Source organism: Mesocricetus auratus, unplaced genomic scaffold, assembly GCF_017639785.1.
Source record: "Mesocricetus auratus isolate SY011 unplaced genomic scaffold, BCM_Maur_2.0 Super-Scaffold_100024, whole genome shotgun sequence".
Taxonomy (NCBI): domain Eukaryota; kingdom Metazoa; phylum Chordata; class Mammalia; order Rodentia; family Cricetidae; genus Mesocricetus; species Mesocricetus auratus.
This window is the reverse complement of record NW_024429205.1, coordinates 18068216-18082947: the sequence shown is the minus strand read 5'-3', so window position 1 is coordinate 18082947 and position 14732 is coordinate 18068216. Positions and strand designations below refer to the sequence as shown.

The window sequence follows — 14732 nt, the reverse complement described above, 5'->3', positions numbered from 1 at the left end:
AAGAAGCCAATCACATGGCATCCAAAGTTAGGAAGCAAGTGTTTTGCTTACTCTCTTTCCTTCAGCCTGGGACCCAAGGCCATGCAATGGTGTCACTTACAGAGAAGGTCTTCCCACATGAATTAACCAGGTAATTCTAAATCCTGCCAAGTTGGCACTCAGTATTAACCATATAGTCTGGAGCTTTGTCAGCATTATTGATTTGATTGACATATCCATCCTGAGGTATACATAAGGTATTTGTTCAAACAAGAAATGACTATTCAGTCAGCTGAGAGAGAAGGATGCCATCCTATGTCTACTGATGGAAGCAGGGACCTCCATTCATGTGAACAGAGCAAAATGTTGGGCAAACACCTGTGTGTCAGGTGGGTCTGCTTAGCCTGCAAAATGTCATGTGTCCTCAGTTTGCCCATTCACACTGTGTCCCTGCTTTTCTGTATTCTCAGCAGGTGTCCACTGGGGACTGTGCAAACCAGGTCGGTTTTCCCGTGTATGGAGGTCTGCTGTCTAGCAAAGGGAGTGTACAGACTGGAGTAGGCAGGAGCCTCATGACGCTAGAAACAGTCTTGGAGGATGCTTTCAGAGTCTGAGGTTTCTTGAAGGTGGAGTAGTCTGGGCTTCAAGTCTGAAAGGTCCAGGGCCAGCAGGTAAGTAGGTGCCGAGTAGGGTTCCTGGAGCCTGAGCCTGCTCCTTCAGGGGACGTCACTAAAGTCTCCATTCACAAGAGGAAATGCCATGTACTATACTGCTAGGGTATGCTGGGGGGCCGGGGGCGTCGCTGGACAGAGAGTTCCAGAAAATGCAGGCTTCTGCTTTTCCAGCTCACAGAAGTCCCCTTCAAGTTCAGGCGAGGCTATAGCTAGTTCTCCTGAGGGAAGGGAAGAAACCGAGGAGAAAGGGAGGTGAGATGTCACAGAGTGTCACAGAAGTTTCAGTGGCTGTTCCATGTCTCGCCAGCAACTCTCCACTCACAGGCCCACTAAAGCCACAGCCCAAGTCCTCCAAGTCCCATCAGGCAAGTCCCCAACCTCTAGGCATTGTTAGAGTGGAGAGCATGATCTCGGGGTCCTTTTGCTGAAGGCTGATGTTATCAGCTGTGAAAAGTGAGGGGCTGCTGGTGATAGCACCGTGTGCATCCTATGTAGAGATGGACACCGACTTGTGTATTCACAAGTAGGAACATCTGTGGGCCAGACGTGTGTTGATGTGGTAGCACACAGTTCCTAATAGGTACCTATTTGGCCCTGGACCCTGTGCTGAGCTCCTGAGATAGGATTAATGCAATATATCCCCAGATGCAAGATTCCTGCACTATCCTGGGAAAGGCAGGCAGTACACACAGCACAGTAGTGGGTGTATGGTAGGGGAAGGACAAGCCCAGGCAGCCATTCAGCAGCCATGAGTGGGGAGACCAGGAATCTCCCAGGCTTTGGCACTGGGGCAGACAGTGATTCCACTCTTGGAGATGGAGAACCAGAAGGAGAAGTGTAGGGAGGAGAGGGTGAGGTCTCCTGAAGGCTTCCTGCACCTGGCTAGCGTGCTTGTGGGACAGTGAGTATGGCTGTGCAATGAATGATGCTCCTGGCTGTGGAACTTGACAGAAGTGCGGGGCTAAGGATAACCAGAGTCACCAGGTGGGAGGTGTTCAAGGTCACACGGGTAGAGGGGTACAAGGGAGATCTAGGGACCTCTCACATCCCCCATCTACCAGGTTGTCCAAGGGAGAAGACTGAGGTTGAAGACTAGAGATAGAAGGAAATCTAGGAACAAAGAGTGTCACTGAAGCTGAGGCAAGCAGTCTGAAATCCGATGGCTTGGCTAGTGTTAGCTGTTAGGTTCCAGGGTGCCTTCATGTGTGTGTGTGTGTGTGTGTGTGTGTGTGTGTGTGTGTGTGTATCTTAAACTGGTAACCCTGCCCATGTGTACCCGTGCATAAGCACTGCCCACCTCCGAAGGCTTTGCTGGGAGGAGGTGTCCTGGCTTGGTATCTTGGGAGTAGGGCCAACCATGAGGATGCACAGACCAATAAGGATCATACAGGTGGGCACAGCACCGATAAGGACCTTGAGGGTGACCACCACTTCTTCTGCTTGCTGGCAGGCCCCTGCCTCATATCCTGCAAACCTGGAGAAACACCACCCCTCCTTTCTGTCAGCTCTACTGAGCATGACTCCTTGGGTGCAGAAGTCACAGACATGTCACCCCCACCCTCTCCTGAAAACTGACTTCTACCAAGACTGGGTATGTGATGGGCCAGAGAGGAGTTTGGAGCCCCTTAGTCCTGATGATGGGGTCCCCCCACTCCCTAGAGTGGAGCATGCACTCCAGACTCTCGGGTGACCTCTAGGGCGGGGGTTCTGTCTCCTCTCCCCACCCCCCTGGTCTTTTGTGCGTGTGGTATACCCCAGCCCTAGAACTGACTCCAAACTGAGGGTGGAGATGCCCAGGGCGCCTGCGCCTGAGAGCTTGGTGAAGAAGACGTAGGATGAGTAGAAGATGGTCTCCACGCCTGGGCCATGCTGGTGCTGCAACTGGAAGTCATCCACCACATCTGGCAACATGGACCTAGGGGCAGGTGCATGGAGTCAGCCCTCTTTGCTATTTTAAGCCAGGAGTCCTTAGGAGGGCAGAGACTACGTTGGAGACCTCTGCTCAGAACCAACCCACAGCGTCCAACAGGATGTCTGCTTCCCTGTTCTCTTGTGGACTCCTTTTTAGGAAAGCTCCAAGGAAGGAACTGGTGGCCCCACACAGGGAGTAGGACAGCAGGAGGAAGAGAGACTCCCTTGTGGGAGGATGTGAGGCTCCCAATCCCTCATCCCTTCATCCAGCCTACCAGGGTAGCAGCAGCGACACAGCAATGCTCACACCAGAGACAAAGGCCACAACATAGGCCACGGGCGCTGAGGGCACAGCAGCCAGTAAGACAGAAAAGGGTACCATCACCTGGGGAGAGAGACCTGTGAGCTGGTTCACCATTTTCCTGGCTTGTTTCCTCATTTACAGGCTCAACCTTTGTTATGCATGATAAGCCCTGCACCTGGTCCTGTGCTAGGCCCAGCAGAACCAAGGGAACCCAGATCTAAACTCTGCTGAGCTCAGGTTCCATGGTTACCTCTTCAGCCACCCCGAGCCTTGCTTCTTGCTTCACTCACACAGATCCCGAACGCGGACGTCCTCTTCCCAAACCGCTGGAGAGCCCACTCCCACAGTGGGGTGCTCAGCACAGCTGAGATCTGTGACAGAGAGCATCATCCCAGCAGATCCTGAGGACCACATCTTCCCCCAGACCTCATAGCCCTTGCTTTTAGAAAGGACCCCCAGCCTCGGACTGTCTGGTTGGAACCGGTAGCCATTAACATTTTGAGTCTGACTCCCCAGCACCGCCCTCTGCTGCACCACCCTCTGCTGGAATGAGACTGACATAAAATGTGGCCATGAGAACTCTGGCCCCAAGAGCCCCAGCCTCCATCTCTTTGGTCCCCTTACCAGGATGGTTAGCACCAAGTTCTGGACATGGTCTTGGAGCCGGGAGGCGTGTGTACAGAACAGGACCAGGTAGCTTTGTTCCACCTGAGGAGATGCACAGGAGACGGTCATATGCAGGAGCTGGTAGGAACTGAGATGTCACGTGTAAGGGGAAGGGCTCCTGTGAGGCCTCTTCATAGAGTCCTTGAACTCAACGATTCTCCGTCACCATAGATGTGAGCACCATTCCTCGGGCACTGCCCGTTTGCATAGTCAAGATCAGGTGGATTTGACTAGACTTCAGGTCATATGAGAGGATGTTCTCCCAGACACCATCAACTCCCTGGGGACCCCGATCACACAAGCCACACCTCTCACCACCTCTCTCAACCATGCATCATCCCCATAAAACTGAAACCTAAACTGGGCACGATGATGGATGCTTGTAACCCCAGCACTTGCATGGAGGCAGGAGAATCAGCTACATAGCAAGTTCAAGGCCCGCCTGGGGTACACGAGACCCTATTTCAAATGCCTGTTTACAGTTACCACAGCCAGAGCAAATCAAAGATCACTTGGCCAGCAGTACCTGGACGGCAGCTGAGATGAACAAGAAGGAGACCACCAGATTCAAGTAGGGCGGGTGCCGGGAAGTGATAGCGAGCCCCGTGAAGAAGCTCAGGCCTGGACCAGAGGCTGGAGCAGAAGTGTCTGAAAAACAAGAAGGTGCTACCTGGACCGGCAGGGTTCAGAAACTCACCCCGAGGAGTCCTGCTCCCAGCCTCTGCCTCTCACGTCTTCACTGCGCCCCCATACCTGGCCGCTCCTTCACTCCTAGGCACAGAAAACTGCCACACACAGGGTAAGTCAAGGCAACCACAGCAGCCGCAATGCAGTAGAGGCGAGCCTGCGGGAGGGACAGAATTGCACTGAGGGTAACGTTTGCAGCCCATGGAGGAATGCAGGGGTACCTCTCGCTGCCAGCAGAAAGATCATCACTCCAAGCCCAAAGAAGCTGGCTTCTGTTCCTCCGGTTTGCTCGGAGTTAGGCCTAAGAGCCCCGTACAGGCTTGCTTATCTGATGACTCTTTACCCCGCTATGCAAGGGAACATCCATGGCACCAGAGGTCAGCATGCTTACTGTCCCATCTTAGTCAGCAAATAGGCACTGCTGCTAACTTCTGTGTCCTAGATCCTGAGGTTACAATGACGAGTGAGTGGTCCCTCATCCACAGTAAGGCTGGCGGTGGGGAGTGGTGAACAGATCCATGGGCAGATAAGTGTGATGGATGGTGACCCAGATGAAATACAGAGAAAATAAAGATGCAGATACAGAGATGCTTGGGGGGATAGCCAATGAGGGCAGAGGGCGCTTCTGGGAGGGGAAGGAATGGAGTGCAGAATGGCTTTCCCAGACGAGCTCCATGCCTTGAAAGAGCCCTATTCTTGGCCCAAGTTCTCTGCTTTCAATGTACCGAAATTGTTGGTAATTTTGTATGTGAAAATTTTTTTTTGAGGCAAGGTCTTTGTGTTGCCCACACTGACCTAAAATTCACTATGTAGCCAAGGATGATCTTGTACTTGGGATCTTCCTGCCTCCACCTCCTGGGTGCTGGGATTACAGCAGTGAGCCATCGTTTGGCTTAGAAGGTGCTGAAGGGCTTTGAACTTGCTAGGCAAATAGGCTACCAACGGAGCTGTAACCCGACCTCTGCATTTTCTATTGCTGTTGTTCTTGTCTGTTAGCCGTTTGTCATCTCCCCACCCCAAGAATCACACATGCTGAGTGCTTTAGATTTTTCTAGACAGGTTTCATATAGCTCAGGCTGGCTTTATTTTTATTTATTTATTTATTTATTTTGGTTTTTCGAGACAGGGTTTCTCTGTGGCTTTGGAGGCTGTCCTGGAACTCACTTTGTAGACCAGACTGGCCTCGAACTCACAGAGATCCACCTGCCTCTGCCTCCCGAGTGCTGTCAGGCTGGCTTTAAACTGACTGTATAACCAAAGCTAGCTCCTCCTGTCTCCATCCCCCATGTAGACCACCATGCCTCACTTGAGGTTTTGCTGTTGCTATTTGGTTTGTTTTGGCCATGTCTGGTGATTGAATCTATTTAGTACCTCATGCATGCTGGTCAAGTGCTCTACCACCGAGCTACATCTGCTAGTGGTTTGCTTCCTGTTCTCTCTCTCTCTCTCTCTCTCTCTCTCTCTCTCTCTCTCTCTCTCTCTCTCTCTCTCTCTCTCTCTCTCTCTCTCTCTCTCTCTTCCTCCTTTTTTTTGTGGTTTTTTGAGACAGGGTTTCTCTGTGGCTTTGGAGGCTGTCCTGGAACTAGCTCTTGTAGACCAGGCTGGTCTCAAACTCACAGAGATCCTCCTGCCTCTGCCTCCAGAGTGCTGGGATTAAAGGCGTGCGCCACCACTGCCTGGCTTCCCTCCCTACCTTCTTTCTTCCTTTCCCTGTTCCCTCCCTCCTTTCCTCCTTCCCTCCTTCCCTCCTTCCCTCCCTCCCTCCCTCCCTCCCTCCCTCCCTCCCTCCCTCCCTTTCTCCTTCCCTCTCTACCTTCCTGCCTCCTTCCCTCCCTCCCTTCCAGGCTCAGTGGATAACCTGATAGTTGTTGGGGCTTGTGAGTTCAGTTAGAGGTAGGGAACTGATGGGTATCCTGACCCAAGAGGAAGATACAACAGAAGAACATCCCTGGAGGAAAGAGTTGACCTCACAGCAAGGGTCCTGGATACCTCAGACACTTACTACATCTGGGGAGACAGCAGTACTCCCGGAAAGCCCAGGATCCTCACACCTCCGAGACCCATGGGCACTGGATACGATGAGCCCGTGGACAGTAGCTCCCATCAGTGTCCCTGCCATCTCCATGGTCATCCCTGGAGACAGAGCATGTACAAAGTGACATGGTGAGCTGCAGGATCGGAAGGACAGCGGCTTCTGGCCCGAACACAGAACTGTACTCACGGTATGCAGTGACAGAGTCTCGCTCCCTAGGGCTGGGGGTGAGCATCATAGTGAGGGCCGTGTAGGGTACCTGGAAGAACTGGGATGGCCCCTCAGAGCTTAGGATGGCCTCCACCACCCATACTGTCACTCAAAGTCTGTGTCTCCTTCCCCTGCCACTTCGCTGTGCAAAAGCCAGCAGCCACCCTGTCCCATACAGATCCCTAAAAGGCCAAATCATCCGACTCTCAAAGCTAAGGACTCCGAAGCAAGGCCTGAGCAGAGCCAGTGTTGTTAATGCTGGTTTCCAAGCACTGACGGGCAGGTCAGAGCAGCGAGTCCAGACCTGCAGCGGCCTGGAGGGGGCTTGGAGGGGAGGTCACACACTCACCGTGGCCAGGGCCTGGAACAGGCAATAGAAGGTGGTGTACCAGAGCCCACGGAGGCTGGTGAACGGGGGCAGGAACCACAGGAAGAAGTAGGCCAGCGCAATTAAGGGCATGCAGCCCAGCGCCCTGTAGAGGTGCAGCTGAGGCGCTGTGCCTACAACAGGTAAGCAAGCACCAGGCACCCAGCGGGAAAAACCTCACCCTTTCTCCGCCCGCCCGTTGAGGGGCACCCTGGAGCTGGGGCTCTCACGGAGACTGGGGAAGTGAAGGTAACAAAAGGAGGGGTTCACTATTGGGACTCTGGCCAGGGCCCCTGTATCCAGAACACTGGAGAACTGAGTTTCACTTCGGAGTAGAGCATTTGGCTAGCACCTACAAGGCACTAAATTTGGTTTCCTGGAGCACAGGCCCGTTGCCTTCCAACCTAGTCCCACCACATGGGCCCTGGACGGAGCCGGGAGCACTGGCAGCTTGTTCAGCCCTGGGCCCACTGATGAGGGACAGACAATCCTTCAGCATGTCCCTGGACTCCTATTCTGATCTACTTCATCTGCACTGTACAGGCCTGTCTCCTAAGAAACAGGCTGCGACAGTGACACAGCGGGGTCCAAGCACCAAGGGATTGCTCACCAGGGCATTAGCCGTCCAGCTCTTGTCCTTCTGCTTTTGTTGATGAAGAAGCCAGCCACAGGGTCCGCAACTGCCCCAGACACCTTCCCTCCGAACAAGGCAAGTGACACCTGGGCAGCAGGCACCTGAAATCATCAAGAGGCTACCGCCAAGGCCCCCAGAATCGGGGGCTGCAGTCAGGCTTGCACGCCCATGGGAAGGGAGGTCTGGGGCCTCGTTTGGGGCTGGAGTCAAGGTAGAAAGAGTTCCTGCTAAGCCGGGAGTTGGTGGCACACACCTTTAATCCCAGCACTTGGGAGGCAGAGGCAGGTGGATCTCTGTGAGTTCGAGGCCAGCCTGGTCTACAGAGCTAGTTCCAGGACAGTCTCCAAAACAATACAGAGAAACCCTGTCTCGAAAAACCAAAAAAAAAAAAAAAAAAAAAAAAAAAAAAAGAAAAGAAAAGAAAAGAAAGGGTTCCTGCCCAGGACATATTCCAGAAAGCTCTAAGGGACATCAGAGCCAGTGAGGAGAGGGCTAACACTGATAGCTTTACACAAGCACTCTGTCACTATTGTTTTGCCTTTTGTTTTTGAGATAAAACAGTGGTTCTCAACCTCTGGGTCGTGACCCCACAAGGGTGGGGGGTGTTACATGTCCGATATTTACAATATTATTCATAACAGTAGCAAAATTACAATTATGAAGTAGCACTGAAATAATTTTATGGTTGGGGGTCCCCATAAAATGAGAAACTGTATTAAAGGGTTGCAGCATTAGGAAGGTTGAGAACCAATGAGATAGTTTCTTGTCTCAAGCTCAGTATGTAGTCAAGGATGACCTTGAACTTCCAACCCTGTCTCTACTATTGGAATTATAGGATTGCACCACCTTGCCCATTTCATGCATGCTAGGTGTGGTGGTTTGAATGTAATTGACCCCATAATGTGGTAATATCTTTCTTTCACAAATAAAACCTGTCTGGGGGTCAGAGAATGGAGCTTGCCACTAGCTAACCACGGAGGTCTGGAGGCCTATACAGACAGGAAGTGATGTAGCTGGGCAGAAACAGGATATAAGCAGGAAAACACAGGAAATTTCTCTCTTCTCTGCTGAGACGCTTAGGAGGTAAGGTGTGCTATGGCTTGCTCCTTCTCTCATAAGGAGGAGCACTATTAGGAGGTGTGGCTTTCTTGGAGTGAGTATGGCCTTGTTGGAGGAAGTGTGTCACTGTGGGGGTGGGCTTTGAGGTTTCATATACTCAGGATACTGCCCAGAGAGTCAGTCGACTTCCTGCTGCCTGCAAGATGTAGGACACTCAGTTATTTCTCCAGCACCAAGCCTGCCTGTGTGCTGTCATGCTCCCTGCCATAATGGACTGAACCTCTGAACTATAAGCTAGGCACCACAATTAAATGTCTCTTTTATAAGACTTGCTGTGGCCATGCAGTGGTAGCGCAGGTCTTTAATCCCAGCACTTGGAAGTAGAAGCAGGAAGATCTTTGTGAGTTTGAGGCCAAACTGGTCTACAAAGTGAGTTACAGGACAGTCAGGACTGTTACATGGAGAAACCCTGTCTGGGGAGGGGGGCGGGGAAAAGACTTGCTGTGGCTAGGGGAGGGAGGGGGAACTGTGGTTAGTATGTAAAATGAATAAAAAAATAAAATAAAATAAAAAGAATTGCCATGGTCATGGTGTCTCTTCAGAGCAATAGTAACCCTAACCAGGGCACCAGAGAAGCGTTCTACCTGTTGATCTATCGCCATCTTGTTTTGAGACAGGATCTCATGTAGCCAAGGCTGGCCTCGAACTCCTGATCTTCCTGTTGCTGCCTCTCTACTGGAATGCTGGGATTACAAGTGTCTGTCACCACACCTGGCTATTTTCTCGATTTCCTGGTACAAGCAGGATGTGATGAGTATTTCTGAAGAGATTCCCCTCCACGGCATTTTTAATGGTGTTATCAAAGTTGGGTCAAAGGGCTTCTACCAACACCAAAGTGGCAGCAAGGGTGGAGAGGAGGCGGAACCACCAGAGGTCCCTGGGCTGCTGCCCACGCTTACCTGGGCCACATCAAGTAGGAAGATCTGCAGGTAGAAGGCTGAGGCGCTGGAGGCCACCTGGCTGGGGACCCCACCAATGCCATAGCACACCTTCGTGCACACCGAGAGGCCACAGGCTCTGTTGTCCTGGGAGAGACACAGGAACTAACCCCTACTCCTAGAGGCACAAAATAGCTCCCCATGCCCAAGTGACTTCCATAAAAACCCTGATGGCTTTCATAAAAACCCTGATAGCTTGAGGACTCCTCAGCAACCTCTGCCTCATTTTGACCCCAGATCATCCTATGGGGGAACTGAGAGAGAATTAAAAAACAGAATTCGAAACCATGACCTCTAAACCATCATTCCAGGGGGAAGTTCTTCCTTGTATTCTGCTCTCCCCCACCTCGTGCTTCCTGTCACAGTCACTTTCTGCACTGAATCAGTAATCGGAGGGAACTATGGGTCCCTGTGTGATTTTGAAACAGTCCCTTTATGTTTCGAGACTGTGTTTTCCTCATCTATTAGGTTCGATCTCCCTGCCAACTTCACAAGGTTGCTGTGATGACTGAACGAAACAGTGGATCTGAGAATAGATTGTTCGATGTTTGGATTTATTTGACATTTACTTGTGGGGGGAGGGGAGCGTGCATGCTCCACATGTGGAGGTCACAGTAGGTTCTCTCTTTCTACCCCGGGGACCCCCGGTATCAAACTCAGGTCATCAGACTTGGTGGCAGGTACATTTACCCACTCAGTGGTCCAATGTTTGTGACTTTTGCAAGCTACTTTTTGAGCCCCTGGCCTTAGCTGTGATGGGGATATGTACATCATAGACACCAGCAAACCTTGCTTACGCCTTTTCTTTTCGAAAGACTGCTTAGCCAGAGTAGTATCACAAAATAGCCTAAGAGCCTGGACTGTGGAATACCACAGTCCCTCAGTTATCCGGTGAAGTCGTAAACATTTGATTGCCTTATCACAGCCCCAAGCGGTCTAAACACTGCTCCTTCCTGCTGTCCCACTGTAAAACCAGCTCCGAACCCCATTAGCCACATGGCGCCAAACAGCACTGATGTCTGCTCAGTGGCTCAGGTCACAGCCTTGGTCATCCTTGGTTCCTCTCTTCCAATCCCCTTGCCACATCTATCAGGCGAGCCTCCTAAGTGGCTCCTAGGCCACCAGTCGGCTCCCCCTGCAGCAGCCAGTACTCTTTGAATAACATAGATCAGACTAAGTCTGCTCTCTGTTTAAAACCAGTAACTTGTCAGTCCTTACTGTCTAATCAAACCCACTCTGATCCCATTCCCTCCCTCACTTCAAATAGCTTTCTTGGTGGAGTTCTTATTGTTCAAACCCTCATCTGGGGGCCCCCTTGGGAATTCTTCCCTCATCTTACAATCCTCCCCTCAAGTACCAGAACCTAAGAAAAAAGGTTTTTCTAAACCTAACCTTGTCCTGTACTCTGCTAACATCTTGCCAGGTCTAAGAGGCGCCAGAGAGTCCCATACAGCCTGGACTGCAGTGAAACAACCAGCTATGCCAAGACGTGGCAGCAGCCCAGCTTTCTCAGGTCCCCCAAAGATGGTCAACTCCCCCCAGGTCAGCAGGAAGCAGTTTTGAGGACTCGACGGCCTTATTCCCTAGCCTGCCATGCCTAACTCCCCACCTTTTTAATAATAAGCAAAGGTGAGAATGATAGGTTCAGGATTATGCTGGCCCGCCCCTGTCACCTGGCAGAATGCACTCAGGCAGCACTCTGGTCAGCCTTGACTTCTATGAGTACTCGTCTGCACACAGGTATAAAGGACCCCTTTGAAAGACAGACCCCGCTGGGCGTTGGTGGCGCATGCCTTTAATCCCAGCACTTGGGAGGCAGAGGCAGGCGGATCTCTGTGAGTTCGAGGCCAGCCTGGTCTACAAAGTGAGTTCCAGGACAGCCTCCAAAGCTACAGAGAAACCCTGTCTCGAAAAACCAAAAAAAAAAAAGACAGACCCCTGCCCATTTACGCCCTCTCTTCTCTCTTTTCTCTGACCCTCTTCATCTCTTCTCATCTCTCCCCCTCACTCTCCCCCTCCCCCGCCTGCGCCTGGAATAAACCCTAGCTCTATGGTTTGCGATCCATCTCCATCTAGGGCGCTTTCTCTTTAACTTAAACAAAAGAAAAACATTTGGGTTTTTCTGTCTTTTCTAGAAGGTTCATCTGTGTCTTTCAAGAGTTGATTGTTTGCCATTCAGGTGTGAGTTTAAATATTCCTTCCTCAGAGGCAGTCCCTGACAACTTAGGTCTCTGAATTGCCCAGACTGCCTGGTAAACTCTGATCTACTCCTCCTTTCCCCAACACCAGGAAAACTGAGAGCACAGACTTCCTCACTCGCTGTGGCGCCTCCAGTACCTAAGTGTACAGTAGGTGCTAATATGTTTTTAAAACAATCAATGGCCTGGAGGGCACTGTAAAGTGCACTATGTTCAAATAATGCTAGGAATCATTTTTTTCATCCTTTGCCTGGGGACAGAAGTGAGAGGAAGGGACCAGTTCAGTATCTTGTAGGCACCACAGGCAGGCTGCATGGAAGGGAAGGTCTTCCCAGATAAGGTTTATCACATACTTCACACATGCTTCCTACTCCAGGAGAAAAACCACTCTCAAAGCTGGGTGCATTCTTTTTCTGACATTTGTGTGAACATTATTACAGCTTCACAAAAGCTTAATTGGCAAAATCCAGTGTGAGTGGATTCCCATCCCATAATGAGTCTCTTGTTTCCCCCTAAATGGGCCTATGGAGGTTTTAGATAAGGGAGGGCCAGCCCAACAAATTCCAGCAGAAACTGAGGTGGTGCAGTCTTTGGAATGATCATTTGGTCGCCTTACCCCATCAGTCCATGGAATCTGCATTGTACAAACAGACAAGCTGGCTGTGTGACCTAGGCAAGGCACTGAGCCTTGTGGAGCCTCAGCTTCTTGACAAGCAAAGCGCAGATATACACACCTCATAGAACTAGAATAATTAAACACTGGGGCTTCGTGGCAGTCTCTCTGAATTTTCCTGGAAAATGAGAGTTCCCAGCCCAATATAGGAGTCTTCCCATGGTAGAGAAACCCTCTGCCACTGGGCTACATTTCTACTCATCCACTTTTCTGATGAGGACTGGTAAGGTCTTACTGTGCTTCTCAGAACCTCCAGGAATCTTCCTGCCTCAGGCTCCTCAGCCAGGATCTGGGACTACAGGCACACCGATGCCTCCCAACTGAGGGATGTCTTTTCTTTTCTTTTTTCTTTTTTTTTAATTTTAAATAGCTTGTTTTACATGTCAATCCCAGTTCCCTCTCCCTCCCCTCCTCCCGCACCCCCCCACATCCCCCCCATCCTCCCACCCTATTGCCAATTCCTTCCACATAGGGGATATCTAGAATCTATCATTTCACCCAGGGTAGTGTCCAGGCTGAGGGATGTGTTTTCTTTTGCCTGATAGTAAACATTGAATCAAGATAGGGGATGGAGAGCCGGGCGTTGGTGGCTCACACCTTTAATCCCAGCACTCGGGAGGCAGAGACAGGCGGATCTCTGTGAGTTCGAGGCCAGCCTGGTCTACAGAGCGAGTTCCAGGACAGCCTCCAAAGCAACACAGAGAAACCCTGTCTTGAAAAAAAAAAAAAGATAGGGGATGGAGGAGGTAGTCTATTGAGCCGCAGAAAGACCTTGCTGGTGGGACTGGGGTAGGTTCTCAGCTGAGTACGACACAGTCCGAGGCTCTTAACCCCTCCCCCGGCATTGGCACTAGCCTCAGCATCAGGCTCAGCGCCAGATCTCCCATAGAGAAATCGGCAGAGGGCCTAAGAACACCTTGGGTTCCCATCTGCCGTCTCCCCGTTCCTCCAAAGCCCCTTCCTGCCTGGGCAACAACAGGATTTCAGAGGGAGGCTAAGTCCACAGGAGCAGCCTGGAGTTTGGGGAAGAGAGGCAGCCCTGTTACTAACATCTGCCAGGGATGAAGAGGCTTCCAGAATGACCCGCAGTGGCCTGGGATCAGGACACTAGAGAGACCAGGTCCTTCCTGCCTATTTGCTACTTCATGTCAGGACTCCGGGTTCCATCCTATTTTCTCTGGGGTGTCCCAGTGGCACCAAACTCTACTCTGCCCAACATCTGGATGAAAGGCTGTGGCAGGTGCCTCTCTTCCCTGCCCAAGGGAGCGCCGAGCAGACCCACTTCCCTCTCGCCCTCCTGGCGCTCACCGAGCCTGGCTCCTGGGTGTGAGGCTCTGCTACCGGGGCCGCCTGGGTGGGTTCCTGAGGCAACATCTCAGGGCTGCTCCTCTGACTGCGCATCTCTGGGCTCTGTAGTGCCTGGGGTGGGTCCAGTCAAGTGGGCGTGGCCCGGGGCGTGCAGGCAGCCGGCCCCTCGGGAGTCCCAGCAGTCCTTTGCGGTCTGGTCTGTGGCAGCAGCTTGGGGATACCCAGGACCTCGAAGCTTCCGGTTCTCTTCTCCAAGGAAGAGCTTGCCTATCGCCATACACCTGGGAAAAGTTGCCAAGTCCTCGGAGACTGGCGATTTTCTTCTCTTGGCAGATGTGTTTTAGACAGAAACCCTTAGCTAACCCCACCCCCACCCTTTGGGTGAAAGCCAGCAAATAAATTTAGTCTTTAAATGAAGCAATGCACTCTACACTCTACTATAGCTGAGTGGGCTTTCAGCCTGAACGGCACATTCCCCAGGCTCTCCTATCGCTAACTGGTAGGTATGTCTGTGCCACTAAGTCCAGGCCGTGAGTAAGAGCGGTGGGTGCAATGTCCCAGGAGTGCTTTAAAAGGCAAAGGGCTGCACTGTATAAAACTGTCAAGAGTGTGACTAGCCTGCCTGCTATTATCAGACTACTGAAATAATGAACCCCAGAAATTCGTCAGAGCCCCCTCCCCCAACAATCAACTCCTCCTGGGGATAAGGCCCTGAGCAGCCGGAAGGAACTTCTTAGAGAAGGATCTCTACTTGTCTGCTAGTCTTGCTGACTGCCGTGGCCGGACTGGGGAGTCCCACTTCCTCTTGGACTTTGGAGGTCATTGGATCTTTTCGTTACTGTCCTCAACGTGCTAACCCTGAATATGCCTCCCTTTTCGCCACTCATGTGACTGAGTTAGTGTATGGAGAATGGGCGGCCCAACCTGGTTTATTGGGGACACAAAGCCCAGCAACAGGTGCAATGCACATATTAGACAACCGTACCTTAGGACATAAGCACACGTTGCACCATAGTAAAATGACAAACTTTG

General features: G+C 51.6%; 1 protein-coding gene across 1 annotated transcript; it reads right to left on the bottom strand.

Annotated features, from left to right (window-relative positions):
• Nucleotides 1–27: 27 nt before the first annotated feature.
• On the bottom strand, nucleotides 28–13809 carry Mfsd2b (major facilitator superfamily domain containing 2B). The gene is made up of 14 exons (XM_040730963.1): nucleotides 13701–13809; nucleotides 9483–9608; nucleotides 7441–7565; nucleotides 6813–6936; nucleotides 6443–6521; nucleotides 6224–6354; nucleotides 4288–4378; nucleotides 4061–4182; nucleotides 3493–3576; nucleotides 3159–3239; nucleotides 2840–2949; nucleotides 2425–2568; nucleotides 1951–2127; nucleotides 28–871 (listed from the first exon to the last, which is right to left on the bottom strand). Exons 1-14 carry the CDS (start codon nucleotides 13791–13793, stop codon nucleotides 847–849), a joined length of 1512 nt encoding a protein of 503 aa, XP_040586897.1. The 5' UTR covers nucleotides 13794–13809; the 3' UTR covers nucleotides 28–846.
• Nucleotides 13810–14732: the final 923 nt, after the last annotated feature.

What these genes read in the sequence shown, in the direction of transcription:
- Mfsd2b (XM_040730963.1), bottom strand. Translation starts at nt 13,793, where the DNA reads ATGCGCAGTCAGAGGAGCAGCCCTGAGATGTTGCCTCAGGAACCCACC. An exon ending in ACACCCAGGAGCCAGGCTCG is followed by an intron (nt 9,609 to 13,700) that starts GTGAGCGCCAGG and finishes TGTCTCTCCCAG; the next exon opens with GACAACAGAGCCTGTGGCCT. An exon ending in TCCCAGCAAAGCCTTCGGAG is followed by an intron (nt 872 to 1,950) that starts GTGGGCAGTGCT and finishes CCCTTCCCTCAG; the next exon opens with GAGAACTAGCTATAGCCTCG.